Below are 18,854 nucleotides of genomic sequence, written 5' to 3'. Positions count from 1 at the left end.
TTCTTTATCTAATACAACCTTCAGGCACCGCGCTGGCTTATTCACAGTTCCACTAACTATAAATGATTATTTATGTGAATATATTGTTCCACTTGGCTGTGCAGGTTTTGATACACTAAACATCAATGTTTGCTGCATAAACATTAAGTGACTGAGCAACAATACCAGCTAGCACATTAGACATGGAGTAAAACCACATCTGCCTTTTTTTCCCCACTTTGTTGACTGTAAACACTTGACCTCTTCTTCAAAAGAATATTTTAGCAGGGTTTCCGAGCTAATATTTGGCTTGTGGGCATCGGCAGACACGCTTGTCGTGAGGGTGCGGGAAATAATGTCACAGTATTCAGCCGTGGATATCTGAGTGAATGAAGGGCTCCTGGCAACAGCAACAAAATATGGAGCTTTGACTAATTCCACTTTTGACACAGTTATTGACAAAACGCAATAAGAAACTCATTATTTTTCATCTTCAGTCTCATTTCAGATGGCTAAGGGCCTAATGTCTTGCTCTGGTAAAATTCACAAAGAGCTGGATCACAGCATGGAGAACAGAGGACAAGCCCACTGAGGGACGTTCTGTGGAGTCTGTGGAGGGACGACTGAAGACCACAGAGAGAAAAGTGAGCACTGAGATTTTTTCTTTTCACTCCAAAGGATTTGTTTATTTTCTTGGCCAACAGCAGACCTTAAAAATTAAACCATGCTAATTTTTAACCATTTAAAAATCAGCGACGCTGAAATGTTATGAAAATTCAAATGAAGATCAAAGAGATCTAACTTTTCTAAAAACATTTAACAGGTTAGGTTGAATTTCAGAGCAATGAGGATAACATGACATCCCCAACACCAATCTAAATATAAATTATTTTAATAGTATAATCCAGGCTGAAATACGCATGAAGGTAAGAGTTAACTGTTAACCTGTTGTGTGGATCACTCCAGTTATAGATATTGCGTGTACGATGAGCCCACTCTTCAGGGTGAAACTGCTTCTGAACGGGCGCTAAGTAGTCACACACACCCAGGGGCCAGCGGGAATAACTGTGTTCCCAGCTCAGGTCTCCATCAGGAAGCCCGATGCAGGCAAACACATCCCTCCTGCAGAAAAACAGAGACAAACTCTTAAATAGAGGCGTGCCCTCAGTTTTTATCTCCGGGTAGCTGTTTATAATTACACACACAGTGACAACATGGAGACAGAAATTTCCTCACATCCCAGCACCTTCTAGGTTCCCATCAGCCCTGCGCTTCTCACAGACCCCGAGGGTTAATCCCGCAGGTCAGTGTTGCCCCCACAGAGATACATATATGTTGGCCTGGCAAACACTGCCCCCTGGTGGGCTTGGTATTAACAAGGCACTATCCAATTTCTGGATCTCAGTTCCTCCTGAAGGAGTGAATCATGGGAGCAGCAGCAAGTCCACCAGAGACCGTTTAACCAAATCAAGTAGATTAGCTGACTTTTGTAGTTCATCAGACTCCTTTTATGGCCTCAACAGTTCTGTGGGCTTATCTTGTGCTTGCACTGTGTCGACCATTCTGCTGATCTCTGCCTCATTAGATCACCCACTTGTTCATTGTTGCCCTCCCAATTCACTCACTCTCTCTCTCTTTCCATTTAACATCCTTTTATTCCCCCTCTGCTCTTTTCATGTGTCTGAGACACTCACTGCGTGTTGCAGGACAGAAATTGATCGAGACTGAAGGTGCCTTTCTCCTCGGGGTTGACCGGGTCCCACCAGCGGCCGGGAAAGTGGATCCCAGGGTGGTGCTGTGCCAGCTTGGCCACATACCAAGCATATGTCATCATCTAGTGAGAACAAAGAGCACCACCAATCCCAGAGAAATATTTATAACCAGTCGATTATCAGTTAAACAATCATCAGTGCAATTAGTTTAAAGGGATTTTTGTGGCATTATATCTTAAAGCAACTGATGAATCATAGTGATAACATATACAAACTAATAAGTATATAAGACAACACAACCAATTTATAAGGCCTCTACTTGCTGACTTAAGGGTCTAATTTATGATTTTCAATGAATTTCTTTCAGTTACCACAAAGCTGATTTTTACATTTTGCCAAAATATGTAAAACATTATATTATCATGAGAAATCACACTTCATTCACATTTTGTCCTTTATTTTTTAAATCTCTTTTGAATATAGTGCGGTTTTAATGGACAAGAAAAATAAGACAAAACAATTTCGTCATAAATAAAATTCCTTAACTTATATTATGAAGGAAAAATCTTTTCAATACAGGGAACAGGGAAAACCTCCTGACCTCCTGATCAACCAGGCGTACATCAGGCCGTACGCCCTGGCAGTAGTGCAGGTATCGCAGAGAATTTCCAGGCAGATCTCCTCTGGTCAGGATGATTGAGTCTTTGGAGAAGGAGGCCAGAAGCTCCCTGCCGAACCTCTCCACCACAGTGTTCCCACTCTGATCACACTCCCTAAGATCATCAGCACATATGCAAGCAATTACTCTACACTAGCATCAAAACAGAAGTTGCATTTTCTCCCATTTTAAAAATGGTTAAACACATCTTTACCCCTGCTCAGAAGTGTGTGTGAGATGTGTGCAGCAGTGTATATGTGAGTGTCTGTAGGTACGCTTTCAAGGTGCTCTGAGGGTAAGTTGTCAGTGCCCCCGCCCCTTCCCCTCACTCTAGCTGCCTATCTAATCGTGGGGAGACAGGTGTGATGGGTCTGACAGCACAGGCCATGCTCTCCCCTTGATCAAAGCCGCTCAGTGATGGCTGTCTGGCACTCCCCAGCGCTACGCTGGTGTAATCTGCCTTCTCGGACAGCTAACATCTCAGACTGAGCTCTGAGAGTAGAATCTATGTGCTAACCGTGCCTCTCTTTAGCCCCTACCATGGGGTGAGCAGAGAAAAACCTGACATGTGGAGTTCAGACCTGCAGTATGAAGCGCAGAGAAGCAAAAGAGAAACAAATCAGGTTGACTCAGGAAAAACTGTGCATGGGGATTTTAGAAGGAGCTAGAAGAGGGGAGTTTTTACATCATTTAAAGTTTACAAAGCAGAAGTATTTAACTTCATTCTTCATATGCATTTGGGTTCAGTGTAGTTACTGCAACATGAATAATGTAAAAACATTAAATTGACAGATACATGGATTGCAGAGTATCTGAAAAGAAACCGTAAGACTCGAGCAGTCGGACACAAAAACACTATTAGAGCCTGAAATCACTAATAGCCTGTAGAAGAAAAAAACAATGCAGCTACAATAATTATGTCCACTGTGATCAAAATCTTTGCTGTTAAGAATTAGTTTTCTAATTGTCTCCAAATTCAGACGTTACAAAGCCCTAACTCAGCCCTTTTACTGCAAATATACAACAGTGGAAATGGAACTGTAAGGATTTTGTAAGGAGTTAAAGTTCGGAGCGCTGGATTTTTAAATTAAACAATGAGAATACATTTAAAGTTCTGCCTTTGCGTTCCTTTGGTAGTGTCTTCATTCACATGCAGTGCAATTCTGAGGCCGGGGCCAAAATGAGTCTAACTGCAACAACACAACAAATCTTCAAATTTAAAGTCAGCATTTTAAACTCGTTGCTTGAAATCTACCATTTTAGACTTGTGCAATGAAAACCACTGTTGCACACCACAGTAATTCCTGACTGTGTATCGACAGCACTGCAGATTTTCATCACACCAAACAACAGCAAGCTTGTTACTGTTAGCGTGTGCAATAGTCACCTGTGATTGGTGTGCACCATATGTGCCAGCAGAGCTGCAGTGAAGACCCAGCCTGTGGTCTTCCACAACCCCCCATAGCCCAGCCTCCTCTCCAGCCCAGCTAGAGTCCAGCTCAAGCCGAGGCCTGCCAGCACACACACTGCAGCATCGCTCTGGAGCCAGAAACGCTCAACCTGCAGGAAGTGACCATGCAAGTGTATACCACACACACACACACACACACACACAGACACAGACACACACAGAGGCAAATAAGTGTTTTCTGTAGTTTTTTTTGCTTTGTTTTTTTCTGGGTTTGCTTTACCGTTGGACCAGGATCAGCATCAACATACAGTACGCTGCTGTCACTGTGGTTTTATTTCAGAATATTGAAAACTGAGACAAACTTGTAATTCAATGCTGAGCACAAGGTGTGATGCTTCAGCTATGATATGAGAAAAGATGTCTGAGAACATAAAAGTCTTATAGCTCACCACTCCGAGCAGTAAGGGTCTGCTAATGTCCAGGTTGGCTCTCCATGCAAAAAACAGCGAGTAGACCACCAGCATGACAGTTAACAGCCAGGACACTGAGCGACACCTCCTAGGACGGGACACCTCGGGTTATTCAGCGCACAAATATTTAACCAGCTTTCCTTTTTTTTCTGCATGCACAGTCTGCCATTTCCATATTTTTAGTCTAATGTATCACTTTGTCTATTTACTCTGTAAAAATATATTTGTTTTGAATAAGTCTGTAAGAATATTAATGCACGGACGGGGATCACAAGCCTGAGAGAAAACGTATCTGCCAGCAAGCTAAGAGGTTCATGATTGATTTTCTAATGCAGACTGAGTCATAATGAGCCGATGCCAACCGCTGAATCACAAACTCATTACAGTACAGCTGTAAAACGTTCTTATACACCAAAAAGAAAAAATTTCCCCTCGTGGCAAAAAAATAAGCCATCGTCCGAACCTGAAGAGACAAGCTTTCAGGTTTCCTGCCAACAAACTGATTTGCTGATCTCCGTCAGCCGGACACTTATAATCACTCAAGCTTTTCTTGATTTACGTTTTCCTTACTTACAAGCACCATAGCTAAAAAGCAAATGAAATCATATTTATAACCTTACACTTTAACATGGGGCAAATAAGCATTCGCCGGGTTTCCTTTGGGCAATCTATTAGACGACCTTCCTCTTCTTCATCATCTGTCTGTGTATGTAGCCAAGTTTATTGAAGTGCACCTTGGGAGAAGGGGAATAGCTTGTGCCCTGCGGGGCTTTGGGGCATTACTGGGGCTTTATCAGCTCCACCCAACAGATCCCAGCAAAGGCTCTCCTGTAATGAATTACAGGATCACGCTGCCACATATAGATGCATACAGGCAGTGATTTACTTGTACACACAAACATGATTTTGAAAATCCAAAATACACATCAAATCCTCTTGATCTGAATGTGGAGCGTCGTGACAGTTTGACAGTTAGGTGCCTCAGTGTTGTTTTGTATTCTTTTTTTCTAAGATCAGCATTTTGTCAGTGGTTTTGTTCCCCGTCTTTTACTCCAGGGGATTAGATTTTTGTAGTTGAAGTGGGTGCTGAGATGTGCGTGACAGAGTTTGGTGTGTTGCACGCTGGCATCCAACTCATCCTTACCTGTCCAATGAGGAGAGCGCAAAGCCCATTCCTGCCAGTACCAAGACAGGAAGTGAAAGTTCTGCCAGGGAGTGGTCCAACTGAGCCCTGCACACACAAACACACACAGAGACATGACGGACACCGAAGACAAGCTCAAGTAGCCTCCCTGCTACTGAACTCAAGGACACCAATTATTAAATGCCCTTCATCCCCTATCAAAACAAACTCCTTGGACTGTGCACTCCTCCTTTCAATCGGATTGACAGATACGAATGACTGTGTCATCCACCCCCCACAGCCCCATCCTCTCCTCACAGCGCCTGTCAGTCACACAGCGCTTGCTCAGAGCGGAGAGATAGTTTCCTGCCTCTTCCTTAATACCCATCTCTATTTGACAGCTTATTGAGTCTCTATATCTCCCAATGTACACTATGTGTGAATGTGCTCATGAGCGTGTGTTCGTGTGTGTGTGTGCGTGTCAGTTATTCCAGTGGGTTTACGTCTCCAGTGCGACATGCCTGTCATGTTCGCCTCTCTTCCCCATCTTGAAGGTGTGCTTGTCCATCAAGCAGCAGGGGTGATGGAAAGGGGTGGGTGCTTGGCAGAGGGGGGGCTGGTAGTGGGGGGTCTTAAGACGCACACGCACCCCATCCCGTCAGCTGGAGAAAGATACCAGGAATGGGATGACTGTGGTTGTGGTAGCAGAGGGAAGCAAGGGAGGGAATGGGGTGGAGGGGGTGGGGAGGTGCTAGAGTGGAAAAATACAATTTCTCAAGCTCTATTGCAATGTCTGTCATCACAGCTTGTCACGCTTAAACACCAGAGCTGAGTGATCATTTCAAACTGCTGGAGAAAGAGAACACAGTGATTTGGCCCTCTAAGCAGGTTCAGTTCTGCTTTGATGGGAGAGAGTGGAATGGGAAGAACAAAAGCTGCTGGGGAAAGTAAGGGAAGAGATGGGCTGCAGAAATGACTGTGGGCCCTTATAATGGCTTGGTGTGCGTGTGTATGTGGCTAAACCTGTGTAAATCACCAGAACCATCGCAAAGAGCAGTTGGGTCTTCCATCTCTAGTCCCAAACGTGCCCTCACTGTGCCTCAGATCAAATCGACCTACTTTCCTCCCTTCTCCATCCTAGATCCTACTGTCTAAATAGAAATGAAATACTTAAATCAAACATGCTGGGCAGTTTATGGATGAGAAACATACTGTTTCCTGCGAGACGGACTAAATGTGCTGCTTTGGCCACAAAAACTAGAAATTCAGTGATGTTACTTTGTTCTGGGAAACGATGATGTGAGTTTAGCTGATGGTCATTATACGCATTAAATGACCATCTTGTTGTGCCGTTTACGATATTCAGACCAGGAAGTTTCACGTGCAAACAGCAGAAAGACTGTTTACTTACTGCAGCATTGTGGTCAGGTTAACCGAGCTTTCTGTCTTTGCCTGCAAAACAAAAATCAATGTAAGCTAAGCCAACAGGGTCAGGGTCTGTTTAAATGCAGCGAGGCAAGCAACACTTACCAGACAGAATGTGCCATATTCAGCTCGCAGCAGGTGGGTCAACAGACCCGACAGGGTGGTCTGGTCACCCCAGCTCCAGCGGGCTGTGTTGAGGTAGGATGAAATCGGCAGGTAGATGTACGGCAGGAAGCCAGCGAGGAAACAGAATCCCAGAGATACAAGGCCACGCAAAGACAGCTCCTGTTTAAATACAAGGATAAGATGTTCTTAAATTCATGTTGTCCAAACCGTGAGCAAGAAAGTAAAATGGAACGTGTGCGTGTCAACAAGACTGGAGAGCCTTGTTTGGCCCTAAAAGCCCCTCTTTTCTTAGACCAACAGTAACTTTGAAGTTGCGCTAATTTCCAGCTTCATATATTTAGAATTCAGAGTTTAAAACAATCCATATTTATATCTATCTTAAAGCCATTTTAGCTCCTCTCCCTTTAAACCAACTTCCCTCTGATTGGCTGCACCTCACAAACAGCAGCTTTTAAGAGGATATGAGAGGAAAATATCTTGTTTTTGAAGTCTTTTTATTTCTGTCAAAAAACTGCACACAGCCTATTTCTTCTTTGCCATCTATAATTCTCTTTATTTAAAGAGACCCTGTGACTTACCTTTTGAGAGCACAGTCGGTAAAGGACCCAAGGAATGATGACCAACACATACAGCACCAGTGTGTGCTGGTTACAGAGCCCCAAGCCACAGCATAATGCCCCCCAGTGTGCAATCTAACAGGGACAACCAAAACAGTGCAGCATTGTGCGTTTACATTGAATAAAACATAACCTGTGTGTTGCATCTGTTGTGTGGTGTTTTGAGTTACCTTCTTCCTCTGCGTGGCATTTTCAGCACAGCGGAAGCTGGCGGTCAAGAAGAAGAGAAGGCCAATAAAAAGGTTATTGAGGGTGAAGACCTCTGCCACCATGGACCACTGCCAGCTGAGTCTGGACACAGCGAACAGCCCACCAGCCAGCACTGCTCCAGGACCAGGACCTGCCAACCTGAAAGTGTAGAAGAAGAGGGTTTTACTCTTTAGAAAGGACTGCATCGGAGGACAATGACAAGAAGTTAATTACAATCTGGTCAACTAAATTAACTATTGTACTAATTTAACCATCTGGATGTTTCAGTTGTTTAAAACGACTGCATTAAAATGAACCTCAAAAACAGTATTTCTAAAGGCTGCAGAACTTAAACTGCTTTTTTCAATTTTTTTTTTTTTATCTAAGCTGCACTGCAACGACACACTGAAAAAAAAACAGAGAGAAAATAACAAAGTCAGCAGCTTCACACAAATTTTAAATGTTGTTGTCAAAAAAGCCACCACTTCCCTATAACTAATTTGGGGACCCATTATAATCTTCCTTCTACCCAAGTTTGCTTCTCGGACAAGACCTTGAAAAACACTCAGTGATTTGGGGTAATTCACATATCATGAGAAGTCCCTCTCGAGCAGCCGGTTGATCTTGAACAGACTGGCACAGAAACCACCGTGGTGGAGATAGCACTTTATCCTCAGCTTCTTAAATATAATGTGTGCACAAAAGTTTTCCCCTTCCTCCTCTCCTGTACTGTCTCCGTCTCCTCTGCGGTAATTGAAGCAAACTTGGGATAATCTGTCATACGCTAAGACCCACCACTTACTAAACTGAGAGACAGAGGGGGAGAGAGAGTGAGGCGACAAATGATGGGGAGAAGGGAAAGAAAAGGAAAATAGTGCAGAAAAGTGTGCATTAAAGGGGTGAGACAGTGTGCGGGATGTAGGATGAAATATAGAAAAAGGAAGAAAAAAGTTCAAGAAGAGAGAGGGGAAAGAAGAGAAAAGGAAAAAAAGGCAACCCAGTCCCCAGCATGCTGGCTCTGAAATATGAGCAGGCTCGACAATTAGGAAAGTCAGGCAGTATGGCCCTTTCCGCCATTGTGTGGAGTGGCTTAGAGTCCTCATCAGCCTATCAGCTAACTGACAGGCAGAGAGCTGCTCTATTCAGCACCGCAGATACAAGCTGCAGGCCAAACGGCTGCCAGGTCCCTTATGACCCCACAATCCCTTGCCGGTGACAGCTTCAAGCTCCATAGCAAATTAGGCGCTCTCACATTACAATCGCAGAAGACAGATTCCATTAACGGTATCTGAAATTGAGTAGAGAGCAGGCCCGTTATCAGACCTGACTCATAAGCACCGCCATTAATCACAAGGCATGATACCATTTATACATTTCCAGCTCTCTGCCTGCCGCTGTGATAGTCAGCCACAAAAGGCCTGATGAGACTTAGGCTAGGGGAACAATGGAGCTTTCTGAGGAAAGCGCGGTAAATCAGGAAAAAAAGGAGAGCGAGAGCGAGAGAAGGGTGGAAAAAAAAAACTTTAGCTTGCTGACTACTTCCCCTTTTATTCTTGGGTTTTCTCTCTGCTACTCTCCACTATTTTTTTCTGTGTTCTCTGTAAGGCAAGCCTGCTGAATGAGCACACGTATGTGTGTGCGCATGCACTTAATGGGGTTGGGGGGTTGTGGCGTCTAGGAGTGGGTCTTAATAAGCGATAGCACCGACTTCCTCGCTGCACCGCTCCAGGAATTAGTTGTAACTTGAAGGAAAAATGAAGAAGGGTGGCGTTTCTAGAGGGGGGTGGGGGGATGCAGATGGGGACTTTTGTTGAGGTGCAGAGACCTCCCGCACCCATTATTTTACCTCCTCACATGACAATTAACCCACAGCTCATGCACCTAGCGGGGGGCTGGTTTGGGGGTGGCACGGGGTGCAGAGCAGTCATGGGGGTCCCAAAGAAGGGGTTATTACACCAAGTCTGTTCCTCCTTCTGAAGCTCGTCTGATAGCCAGCACTCGTCACATATTCAAAGACACACACACAGGCACACACTTCTGTTCCTGAACTTCTTTATTCTCCCTGAGTGCCTGACAAATCTCTCTGTTAGAGCTTGTCAGTCAGTAAGAAGCCAGTGATGTGTGTACAGTGCAGCCTGTAAATGACCTGTCTGTCTGCGCGGGACCACCTGGGTCCCAGTCAGCCTCTCCACAGCTCATTCTCCAGGCTGGCTGCTCCCAGGGCGCTCGGATAAAGCAGGACACATTTTGACACCAGTGTGGCCGTGTTCCCTGTTATCACGACTCAGTGCTGTGCAGGATGCTGCCGCTGTACTGAAATGTTGTGGCTCAGTGACAATGGACTGGTTGGGACGTGGCAGGAGAATAACACGGCTGACAACGAGACTATTCAACCCTGAACTGATCCAACCTGCCAAAAAATGCCTGCGTCATCACTTGGGTAATTAAGGAATGACCAATATACTTAAAGCCTGAAACGAAACACAAACTTTGAAATAAAGTAAAAAAAACTATCCATAATTCAACTTGAATAATATGAAAGAGGAGCACAGGCTGAAAAGGGAGGATTAAAGGTAAATAAAAAAAAAAAATGACAATGATACGAGAGACAATGTCCCCTTCAAGGACACAATAAAGGCTCAGTATAATCACTTTGAAGTGTCAAAATGAGAACCTGCCTCATTTACACACTCGGTTCTACAGTATGGGCCAGAGACATGCCAGCATCGGCCGTCTGCGCTAAACAGCATCACACAAAAAACCTACACCAGCACTCTGCACTGAATGAAGCTTCACAATGGAGCTGGCTAAGAGAGCCGCTGTTACACACCACCCCGGGGAACAGACAATACCACAGCTGTGCCATCGCGGATCAACAACGCACTGTTCTCTAACCGAGTGGTGGTTTGGGTTAAGCGGTGCTGGAAAACAATCACACATTCCTGAAGAGGGTAAAAAGCCCGAGAGAGAGGGGGTGGCCTTGCTCGGGCTGAGGCTGAGGTTTCCAGCTGGCCCGAGCAAACACCCCAGGGCTCCCCTCTGGCCGGGACACCAGGCAGGCTATTTAGCAGCTATTATATGACAGGGGTATGATGTATTGCTTTGAAGTTTCAAAGCCAATCTGCAACTGATACACAAACATTAAGGGATGTCAGTAAATCAAAGTATTGGCTTTGATTTAGTACTACTAAATGACCCAATGTTAATTTTCTTTCAGAGGAATTACATCATGACAGTACGATCGAACTGTTTTACGATTTTATACATTTCTGCTGTTTCGAGTTCATATAGGTTAAGTTCTTTTGTCACATGAGAGCAGAAAGATTTGTAGATTTCTGGGTTATCAACAAAAGATGCACTTCAAAAAACACGACACTGGAGTTTAAAATCTAAAAAAAAATATGCAATGTGCAGTATTACATGTAGAGTCAAGAGCTTAATTCATGCTTGAGAGTAATTGTTGTTGTGATTTTTATAAATTCATCATCTATCAGCTGCACAATTGTTTAGGTATGCAATGCTATATTTATTTTATATGGTTATTTAAACAGAAACATAACAATCGTGTTATATGGTGATATTACTGTTGATATTAGTAATATGGCAGCACTGACATCCATACAGTTACCCTTTCACTTCCCTTTAATAGATAAAATATTGATTATAATTACCTATCATATATATTTTAACTTTGCTAGCTGGTGGAATGACCACTGGAATGATGGCTGTTTATGATATTTTTCCTGATTATTTCATCTTAAACTACAATAAGAACTAACTGAGAAAATCTGATTTCTAACTGACGTCCACACTGTATGTTTCAGGAGGGGAAAAAAAGTCTATCAAGTCTCCAAACCAAGCACTTCCCCATCTTTCCTTCCCCCGTGCGGTGTATGAAGAAGACGCTGTCTGTTTGCGCTGAAAGGAGGGTAAACACGGGTCCTGGCTCTGCCGCTCAGACACCCCTCCTCCAAGAAAGCGCTCCAGCGCTACAAGTGCGTGTAAAATTAATCACCACAATTCTGTTCAAACAATGCAGCCACTGACATGACAATTTCTCCCAGAATGCCATCTTAATCTCCACCCAACACACAAAAATTACAGGAAGAGGGGGGTGAAAAAAAAAAAAAACAATTTAGAAAAATCCCGTGTTTATGCAATTCACTGAATGCCATTTTTTATTGCTGCTTTTTTCCAACAAAGTCATTAGGCACACACCAGTGATACATAAATGTTGCTGTATAGATTCCATTAACTAATTCTGGGTGAATTGTAATTGCCGAGTCTGATCCGTCTCTGTGCCTGGTGCCTTATTAAGACTGCCTGTGGTGGGTGAGGAATGTAATATTGACGTCCGAAGCAGACACAATCTCGGGCCCACGGGCAAAAGGAATATTAAACTGGTACTGTATTCTGCTGTCTATCTAGCCCTCCTCCCTCCTCCGCTCTATCCCCATCCCGTAGCCAGTAATGAGGAAATAACATCTTCATTAGACATCTGTTTAACTGTATTAGAGGATGAGTCCTGGGGGAACCATTGGTCATGCTGAGGAGGGTGGGAGTAAAGGAGGTCTGTTGGACTACAATGTGACGGATGAGATACTGCAGAATAGGAACAAAAGGTCCAGCGATTGAGGCCTTTTAAACAGACAAACTTAAAATTGTCTTCTGCATTTTCATAAATAAATTTCAAAAAATAACAGTAATGGGTGTATTCTCTATGGATACTTGGGCTGAAGATTTTATCCAAGAGTAGCAGACGTGAGAGGGAGGGGCATCCTTGCCACCTACAGGAAGAGGTGAGAGCATTACCCAATAAAACAACTCTGTTCAGCTGTTTTTTGGATACAAACCCACATCAGTGGTTGCTAAAAACAATTCCCCCACACGTCGCTCCTGACACGACCTCAACAAGACACACACAACCCCACCCCTTTGGAAAAACAACCCACCTGAGCAAGGAGAGAAAGCACCATCGGGACCATATGGTGGAGGTCCTTATAAGGAGCTGGGGATGCAGCATGCGGCAGGGGATGGCACCACGCCCACCCTCCCGTCCACTGAGGTGTCAGCTGTGCCACATGGGCTAGCTCTTGGCAGGGGAGCCTTTCGCAGGTGTGCGGTTTTTCTCTCGAGGGCCGCCGGGGAAAGAGGGAGGCCAGACACGTTTGGTGTGCTTCAACGGGCCTGTTATGTAATCATGTGATCAAACCGAAAAGTGCTGATGACTGAGCGGGGCGAAGTTGGGGGGGTTTTTCTGCTGTGATGGCTGTCAGCTCGCTAACGTGTCTGCTCGCGGTGTCTCGGGATAAGCTGGGGAATGGAGAGAGATTCCTCTCAGGTAGCAGAGATTCAGAGCAGCTTTAGCAGATAAACTATGAAACGAGAGAGCACAAAATACAGAGCTGTCTGGATTATCCCGCTACGCATTCCTCCAGAGACTCACAGCTGAGGCCTTTAGCATTCCACCAGCCAAATGTTTCTCTCTGTGAACCTCCAAGTGCAATCGATAGTAATTATCATTACGTCCACCATCCTCAAAGGCTTGTCAGGCCGTGGTGTGAAAACATAACAAGACATGCAATTCGGCCATCAAACTATATGATCAAGCAAAGAAAACTGTAATTGACAAATCAAAGGGAAGCTAAATTGCTACATTTAAACTTATGCAAGAGAGAGAAGTGGCTTCCAAGCCTATCAACTTACATTCCCCCACATTAAACACGGCAATCTGGCCGACTAATTTAAATTGATACATCAAAGGCTCACTATGTTGGGTATATTCCAGATGAATTTCAAGGTCTTACCATTTATTATTTGAGAGAAACTGACTTCGAGTACCCGTATTAACTTCAAAATATTTTGCCATCTGAACATAATTTCACAAAGCAATAATTTGTTTGGGAGGGTGAGGTCGGCCTATTTCCCAGCAAATGAAAAGCAAAAAAATGAGAAGTAGTTACAAAAAAAACTGTTTAGGAGGGCCAACAAAGGGACAAAAACAACAAATGACATTTAAGAAATTAATTATGTTGGGACACAGCACACTCACTACAAGGGCAGAGCAGGTATGAACGGCTGGTCAGTTTTGGCATTTCATCTGAGGGAAAGGCCTGAACAGAGGGTCTCTGCATGGCCGTGGCATTTATGCCAGTATTGTTGACAGGGTTAAATCACACAAATGCCCTGCACGCCAAAACCAAGAAGCAGGTCTCGACCATCCGGGAACCCTCGCCCAGTTCTCTCATCTTTTGCCCTCTCCAGTAACCCCCCAGTAACCTGAGTGTGCCAACTGATCCACAGCCTCATAGCTCATCCCAGTCTAGGCCCTGAACAGATAATGACTAAAACCTTTTATGCTTATTTCTCTAAACTGGAAGCGTAGATTATACATTCACACTTAAGAGCTTATATGGTGTAACTGTGCGCTCTGGATGAAGTCCTCACCACTCATCAACCCTAGCTGGCGGTTGTGGGTAAGGGGGGTTGCAGAGCCTTTTAATGACTTTTTACTTGACCATAATCCACAACTGGATCTAAATCCCCCGAGATTATAAACTGGGGCTACGGTTAACATGCAAAATAGGAGCCAAATATCAGCAGACAGCATGGATATTTTCGGCCCTCAAAATAACTGTAAATGTCTGGCCAAGAACGGAGTCCAATCAAAAGCCTGAATACCAGGGAAACAATAAGGATGTCCAGTTAAAGCATGACGAAGAAGTGCAGTGTTTTAACACCCCCCCCCCCCCCCTCTTTTTTTTTTAACCCTCTTTTTATTGTTTTGTCCTTTTTGCCTTGTCCTGGGAACACTGGTGAAAGCTCTCAGAGACAGTAAGACAGGGCAGGGTCTAAGACTGATGCAGTCTGGGCTTAAGGCCAGTCCCCTGGGTAGCGCTCCCTCTCCAGTCCCTGCCCTACTTCAGCAGGGATGACCCTGTACCCTGACCTTCTCCAGACCTCCTGCCACATCGCACACACTGGCCAAGCACACAGGAAGCCGGCCCAGCACTGCACACTTTATAACACACACAATTTCATTTTCACTTGCTGTCCTCCTGCTATCACAGAGTCCTCACAGCCTGCCAAGGTGTGAAGCAAGAAGAAATTACATCATATTCAACAATTTCTATTCTGGAAATAGTAACTTAGAAATATATGACATGATTGGAAACAGCCCAGTATGCACAAAGAGGGACAAAAAGGTAAAATGTTGACACTAAGCTGCCACCAAAATGCAGTGTGGAAAATGACTAAAATCAGCAAAAAGTGTGATGTAAGGCAGTCTGGTTAACCATGCAAGATAAACACACAGACAAAGCAGGAAGGGGTAAAATACTCCTTACATGATACGGTCAGCAGCAGGCGAAGCTGCAGGGTGGGTAGATGGCAATGCGGGGACCGTAAACTGTGTTTATGACTGAGCGAGGGCAGAGGTAGTTGACGAGAGGGGAGAGGGAGGAGCGCAGAGAGTGATCCTGTTCCTCTCAGACCCAGGAGGCAAGAAGGGGAGAGATTAGAAATCGTGCCATGTCAGGATTGGGAGCATGCTGGGCAGTGGGGGGGGGCAGAAGAACAGGGATGTCAGGTTTGGGGGGGTGGAGGGCACAATAATTGGGATATACATACACATACACGCATTCTCACAACGGGTGGCTGATAGGTAAACAGGGAGGGTAAGGTGCTGGGAGGGAGGACGGCGACTGGGTTCTGCTTCTGAATACTGAACAGAGGATCAGGGAGACCACTGCCTGTCAGTCAGGGCCCAAAAATACCACTTTCTGTTCCAGACAGCTTCACGATGCAAAAAGTCAGTAGGGGAATGTTTAAAGACTGCCGCCACTCAAAAATGTCTTCTTATTATTGTTACTTCCCTTGATGTGAGTTAGTCACCAGAAGGCTCCTCTGCTGAAGGAAAGAGGCTCTTTGTGCCTTCCTTAAAGTTCTGTTTGAGAATTTAGTACTTCAGTTACTGATACCTACTCGATTGCAGAGTGCACCAATGTAATTTTTTATACAATAACTAAAATCCCAGAACAGAACATAATGCATCAAGAAATTCTGGAATTGGGAAACACATTTTTCATATGCCTACCTGCAGACAGTAATGCAGAAGCCACCACAAGCTGCAGCCCCCAGGAGGCTACTCATCAGGTTAACGCTGTGGGCTGGAGAGAGTGAGGGCAGCAGACGCATAGCCATGTGAGCCAGTAGAGTGAAGAGTGGGTATCCTGGAGGATGGGCCACCTAAAGACACAAAAACAAAGACAAGGGCCATTTCACACGTGAACTTTTTATCAGGTGCTCCTTTCTTACATGCAGCATGTAGCTGGAGATGCGTTCTTACTGCTATACTAGAGGAAATACTCCATTTGGTTTCGGAAGGGAAGCAGCTTTGATAAAGTGAGTAAGGGGCAAAAACACGTGATTCTGCTCACTACTGTTAAATTCAGTGATCTGCTATTCACACACTGGCACAATCCCAGAGATCTGGCAGGCAAACCACTGATGTTTAGAAAAAGAGCTGCAGTATGTGTAAAAATAGCTCACAATGTGATGCTATCACAATAGGTTTACCACGATGATGATTGTATCACAATACCTTATACATTAAGAGACAATAATCAATGATATATGCACCTTAACTGTGCAACTTTAAAAAACAGAAGACAAATAGAAGAAAAAATGTATTTATTCCCTGCAATGTAGTGCCAGTGTGCATCACTATGAATTACTTTTACTCCATTTCAGTAATGAAACTGTTTAGTTTTTCAGCTCTCTTTTCCCCTTTTAAATTTCTTCTTCTTCAGCTTCTGTTTTCCCTTAATTATGTGATAAGCGCTGGTAGTGACTCCGGTACATCGGGACTGTGTGGAGAGTCCCTACAAAATTTACTTTTAAAAACTCTGATTTTTAACAACAGTGTACCATATCTGTAATTCTATCGCACAAGAAAGGGATTTAATATATTGCTGTATCAACATTTTATCCTCAGCAGGTAAGCACACGTGAATTTTGTGAGGAGTCAGAAACATCCTGCTTGGCTTTACTCTGACTGTGCTGTCATACGAGAGCCCTACACTCCCTTTCTTTTCCCCTTTTCTCACTTCTTTGCTGCGGGCCTCTTCCCAAGGACAGTGCAGCTCCCTAGAGCCCGTGGTATAACACGTGGTGCTCGCCAGCCTCAACCCCCAAACCACCGCAGAGCCGTAGTCATTTTCGCCTGGGAGATCTTGGCAATCGCAGCAATTAGCCACTAAGTCTCTTCCACCCAGATAAGGACTCAGTCATTAAACACAGACTCATTCCCTGGCACAGATAACACAAAGCATGCAGGCAGTGAGAAGGGGCAGCTCTTCGAATGAACAGAAAGCCGAAAGGTGAGAGTGTGACTGACTCACCAGTTACCTCGAACACGGCAAAGGATCTTTTTGCAGACATGCAAACAGCTTTGCTAAAATTTGAGTGAGGAGCTGGAAATGGAAAAGGCGCGTCGCAATAACTCGATGAGCAAAAAGCGAGGCTGTAAATATGAGAGAAAGAGAAAAGCTCCAGCAGCGAGAGTGGTGAACTAAATGGTAGCATCACGCAGGTGGGTAACGTCACCAAAATGAAGAGCGATTAAGAGCATGAGGAAGGACTGTGTGGGCTGACAGCAGTGTACAGACATGCAGCTAAAGGACAGCTGAGCGATAAAGGCCACAGGGAGCAAAGAGAAGGAGAACTCTCAAGCTCTGGGGATCAGAAGAGGGGGGCCAGCAGCCTGGGTCCCAGAGATGGCCTGCAAGGCCCTGGGGAGGCCTGAAAGGCAGACAGGCAGGCCACACGGACTGCAGCACTAACGGCAGGATTACTGGCATAGTGACACCGACACAGCCTCCCTAAAAGGATCACAGCGGCGTAATAAACTTTATTAAATAATAAAACTTATTATAACTGTTAACCCGATTTAGTTCATTCTTCGCGGCTTACACACACACACAAAAAAGAGGGGTGGATATAATAAGCCTTATACCGTACATAAGGCAAAGCCTACAAAAGCCATCGCCTTACCATTGACTTTAATTGGATTTGAAAAACGGGTTGCAAATTATAGCATTCTCTACTTGCAACTTAGTAAAATAAGTGTATAGAAAAGAAGGGGAAAAACCTGTGGACTGAAAGTAAATTAATCTGCTTTCTGCCCATGCTTAATTAAACTTCCTTAATGCTTATAAGAGTTAATGAGTGAATTGATTAAACAATACAGCTAATACTTACCCCCAGCTCACAAGCAGTGGTGATCAGCTCTCCTGTGGAAGAGAATAGGGGAGGAAATTAATGTAAACCCAATAATTATTATTAAGAGACAAGTCTGCTCCCAAAGTTTTCCCAAATCAAATACTTGCACTGGGGTTTTGCATTAATTTGCCAGGATCAAAACCTGCAAATCTTCCCAGTGTGACATTTCCTAAGCGGCACGCTCATTCTCTTCATCTTTCACTTCTCCCCCGATGCCTCCCTCCCTTCTCCGGCACATACACACAGATATAAACACACGCACATACACACAAACCATTAGACTCCCCCTCCAATGCCTTGTCACACAAAGACACACATATGCAGATCTGAGAATAATGCTTCCAGTCCCATCCTCCCCATGCATTAGGGTCCTTTCCTCTCCTCTTTCTTCTGCTGCTCTACGTGCCTCTCTCCTGCTCCCACACTCCTAATGTCTCAATGTCTCGTTTAGTCCGTTGGGCACAAACAGAAAGGCTACGCCGGTGACAGTCACAGAATGAAGTAAGCTGTAAAAATAAAAGCCGGCTGCACAATTTTTTGACAAGCTCTGTGTGAGGCGCAGCACAAAGTGAAAAGAAAACCCCTAAAAGCTTTTTGAGGGAGCTTTAATGTATCTGGGCACAAACCCATTTGTGCCAGAATACACCCAGAGCATTTCAAATTATACTGATTTCTCACCCAATGTTTGCATCTCCCACTCATGAAAATTGAAATTTGGTTCAGATTAAATGACATTGATAAATGTTTAGGTTCAGGACAGCCCCCTCTACTGGTACCAGACGGGTAGTCCCTTCCTCCGTCAAACACATCCAATGAAACGCTGGCCTTGTTTCTTGCAGACTCTATCACTTTTACAAGCTATG

General features: G+C 44.4%; 1 protein-coding gene across 3 annotated transcripts in view; it reads right to left on the bottom strand.

Annotated features, from left to right (window-relative positions):
• tmem260 (transmembrane protein 260) overlaps positions 1-18,854 on the bottom strand; it is a 31,001-nt gene that overhangs the window by 9,283 nt on the left and 2,864 nt on the right. For all 3 annotated transcript variants that reach the window (XR_003270610.1, XM_026151451.1, XM_026151450.1), the window contains exons 2-13: positions 17,971-18,002; positions 15,806-15,957; positions 7,692-7,869; positions 7,483-7,596; positions 6,884-7,063; positions 6,765-6,805; positions 5,375-5,461; positions 4,210-4,318; positions 3,737-3,909; positions 2,293-2,464; positions 1,674-1,813; positions 925-1,101 (exon numbers count right to left, since the gene is read on the bottom strand). Coding sequence is in view for 2 of the 3 variants with exons in the window: in XM_026151451.1 (XP_026007236.1) it covers positions 925-1,101; positions 1,674-1,813; positions 2,293-2,464; positions 3,737-3,909; positions 4,210-4,318; positions 5,375-5,461; positions 6,765-6,805; positions 6,884-7,063; positions 7,483-7,596; positions 7,692-7,869; positions 15,806-15,957; positions 17,971-18,002 (1,555 nt within the window). In the remaining variant the exon portion in view is untranslated. The remainder of the gene's footprint in view (positions 1-924; positions 1,102-1,673; positions 1,814-2,292; positions 2,465-3,736; positions 3,910-4,209; positions 4,319-5,374; positions 5,462-6,764; positions 6,806-6,883; positions 7,064-7,482; positions 7,597-7,691; positions 7,870-15,805; positions 15,958-17,970; positions 18,003-18,854) is intronic.

This window comes from Astatotilapia calliptera, chromosome 19 (assembly GCF_900246225.1).
Source record: "Astatotilapia calliptera chromosome 19, fAstCal1.2, whole genome shotgun sequence".
NCBI lineage: Eukaryota > Metazoa > Chordata > Actinopteri > Cichliformes > Cichlidae > Astatotilapia > Astatotilapia calliptera.
This window is presented reverse-complemented; position numbering and strand designations above follow the sequence as displayed.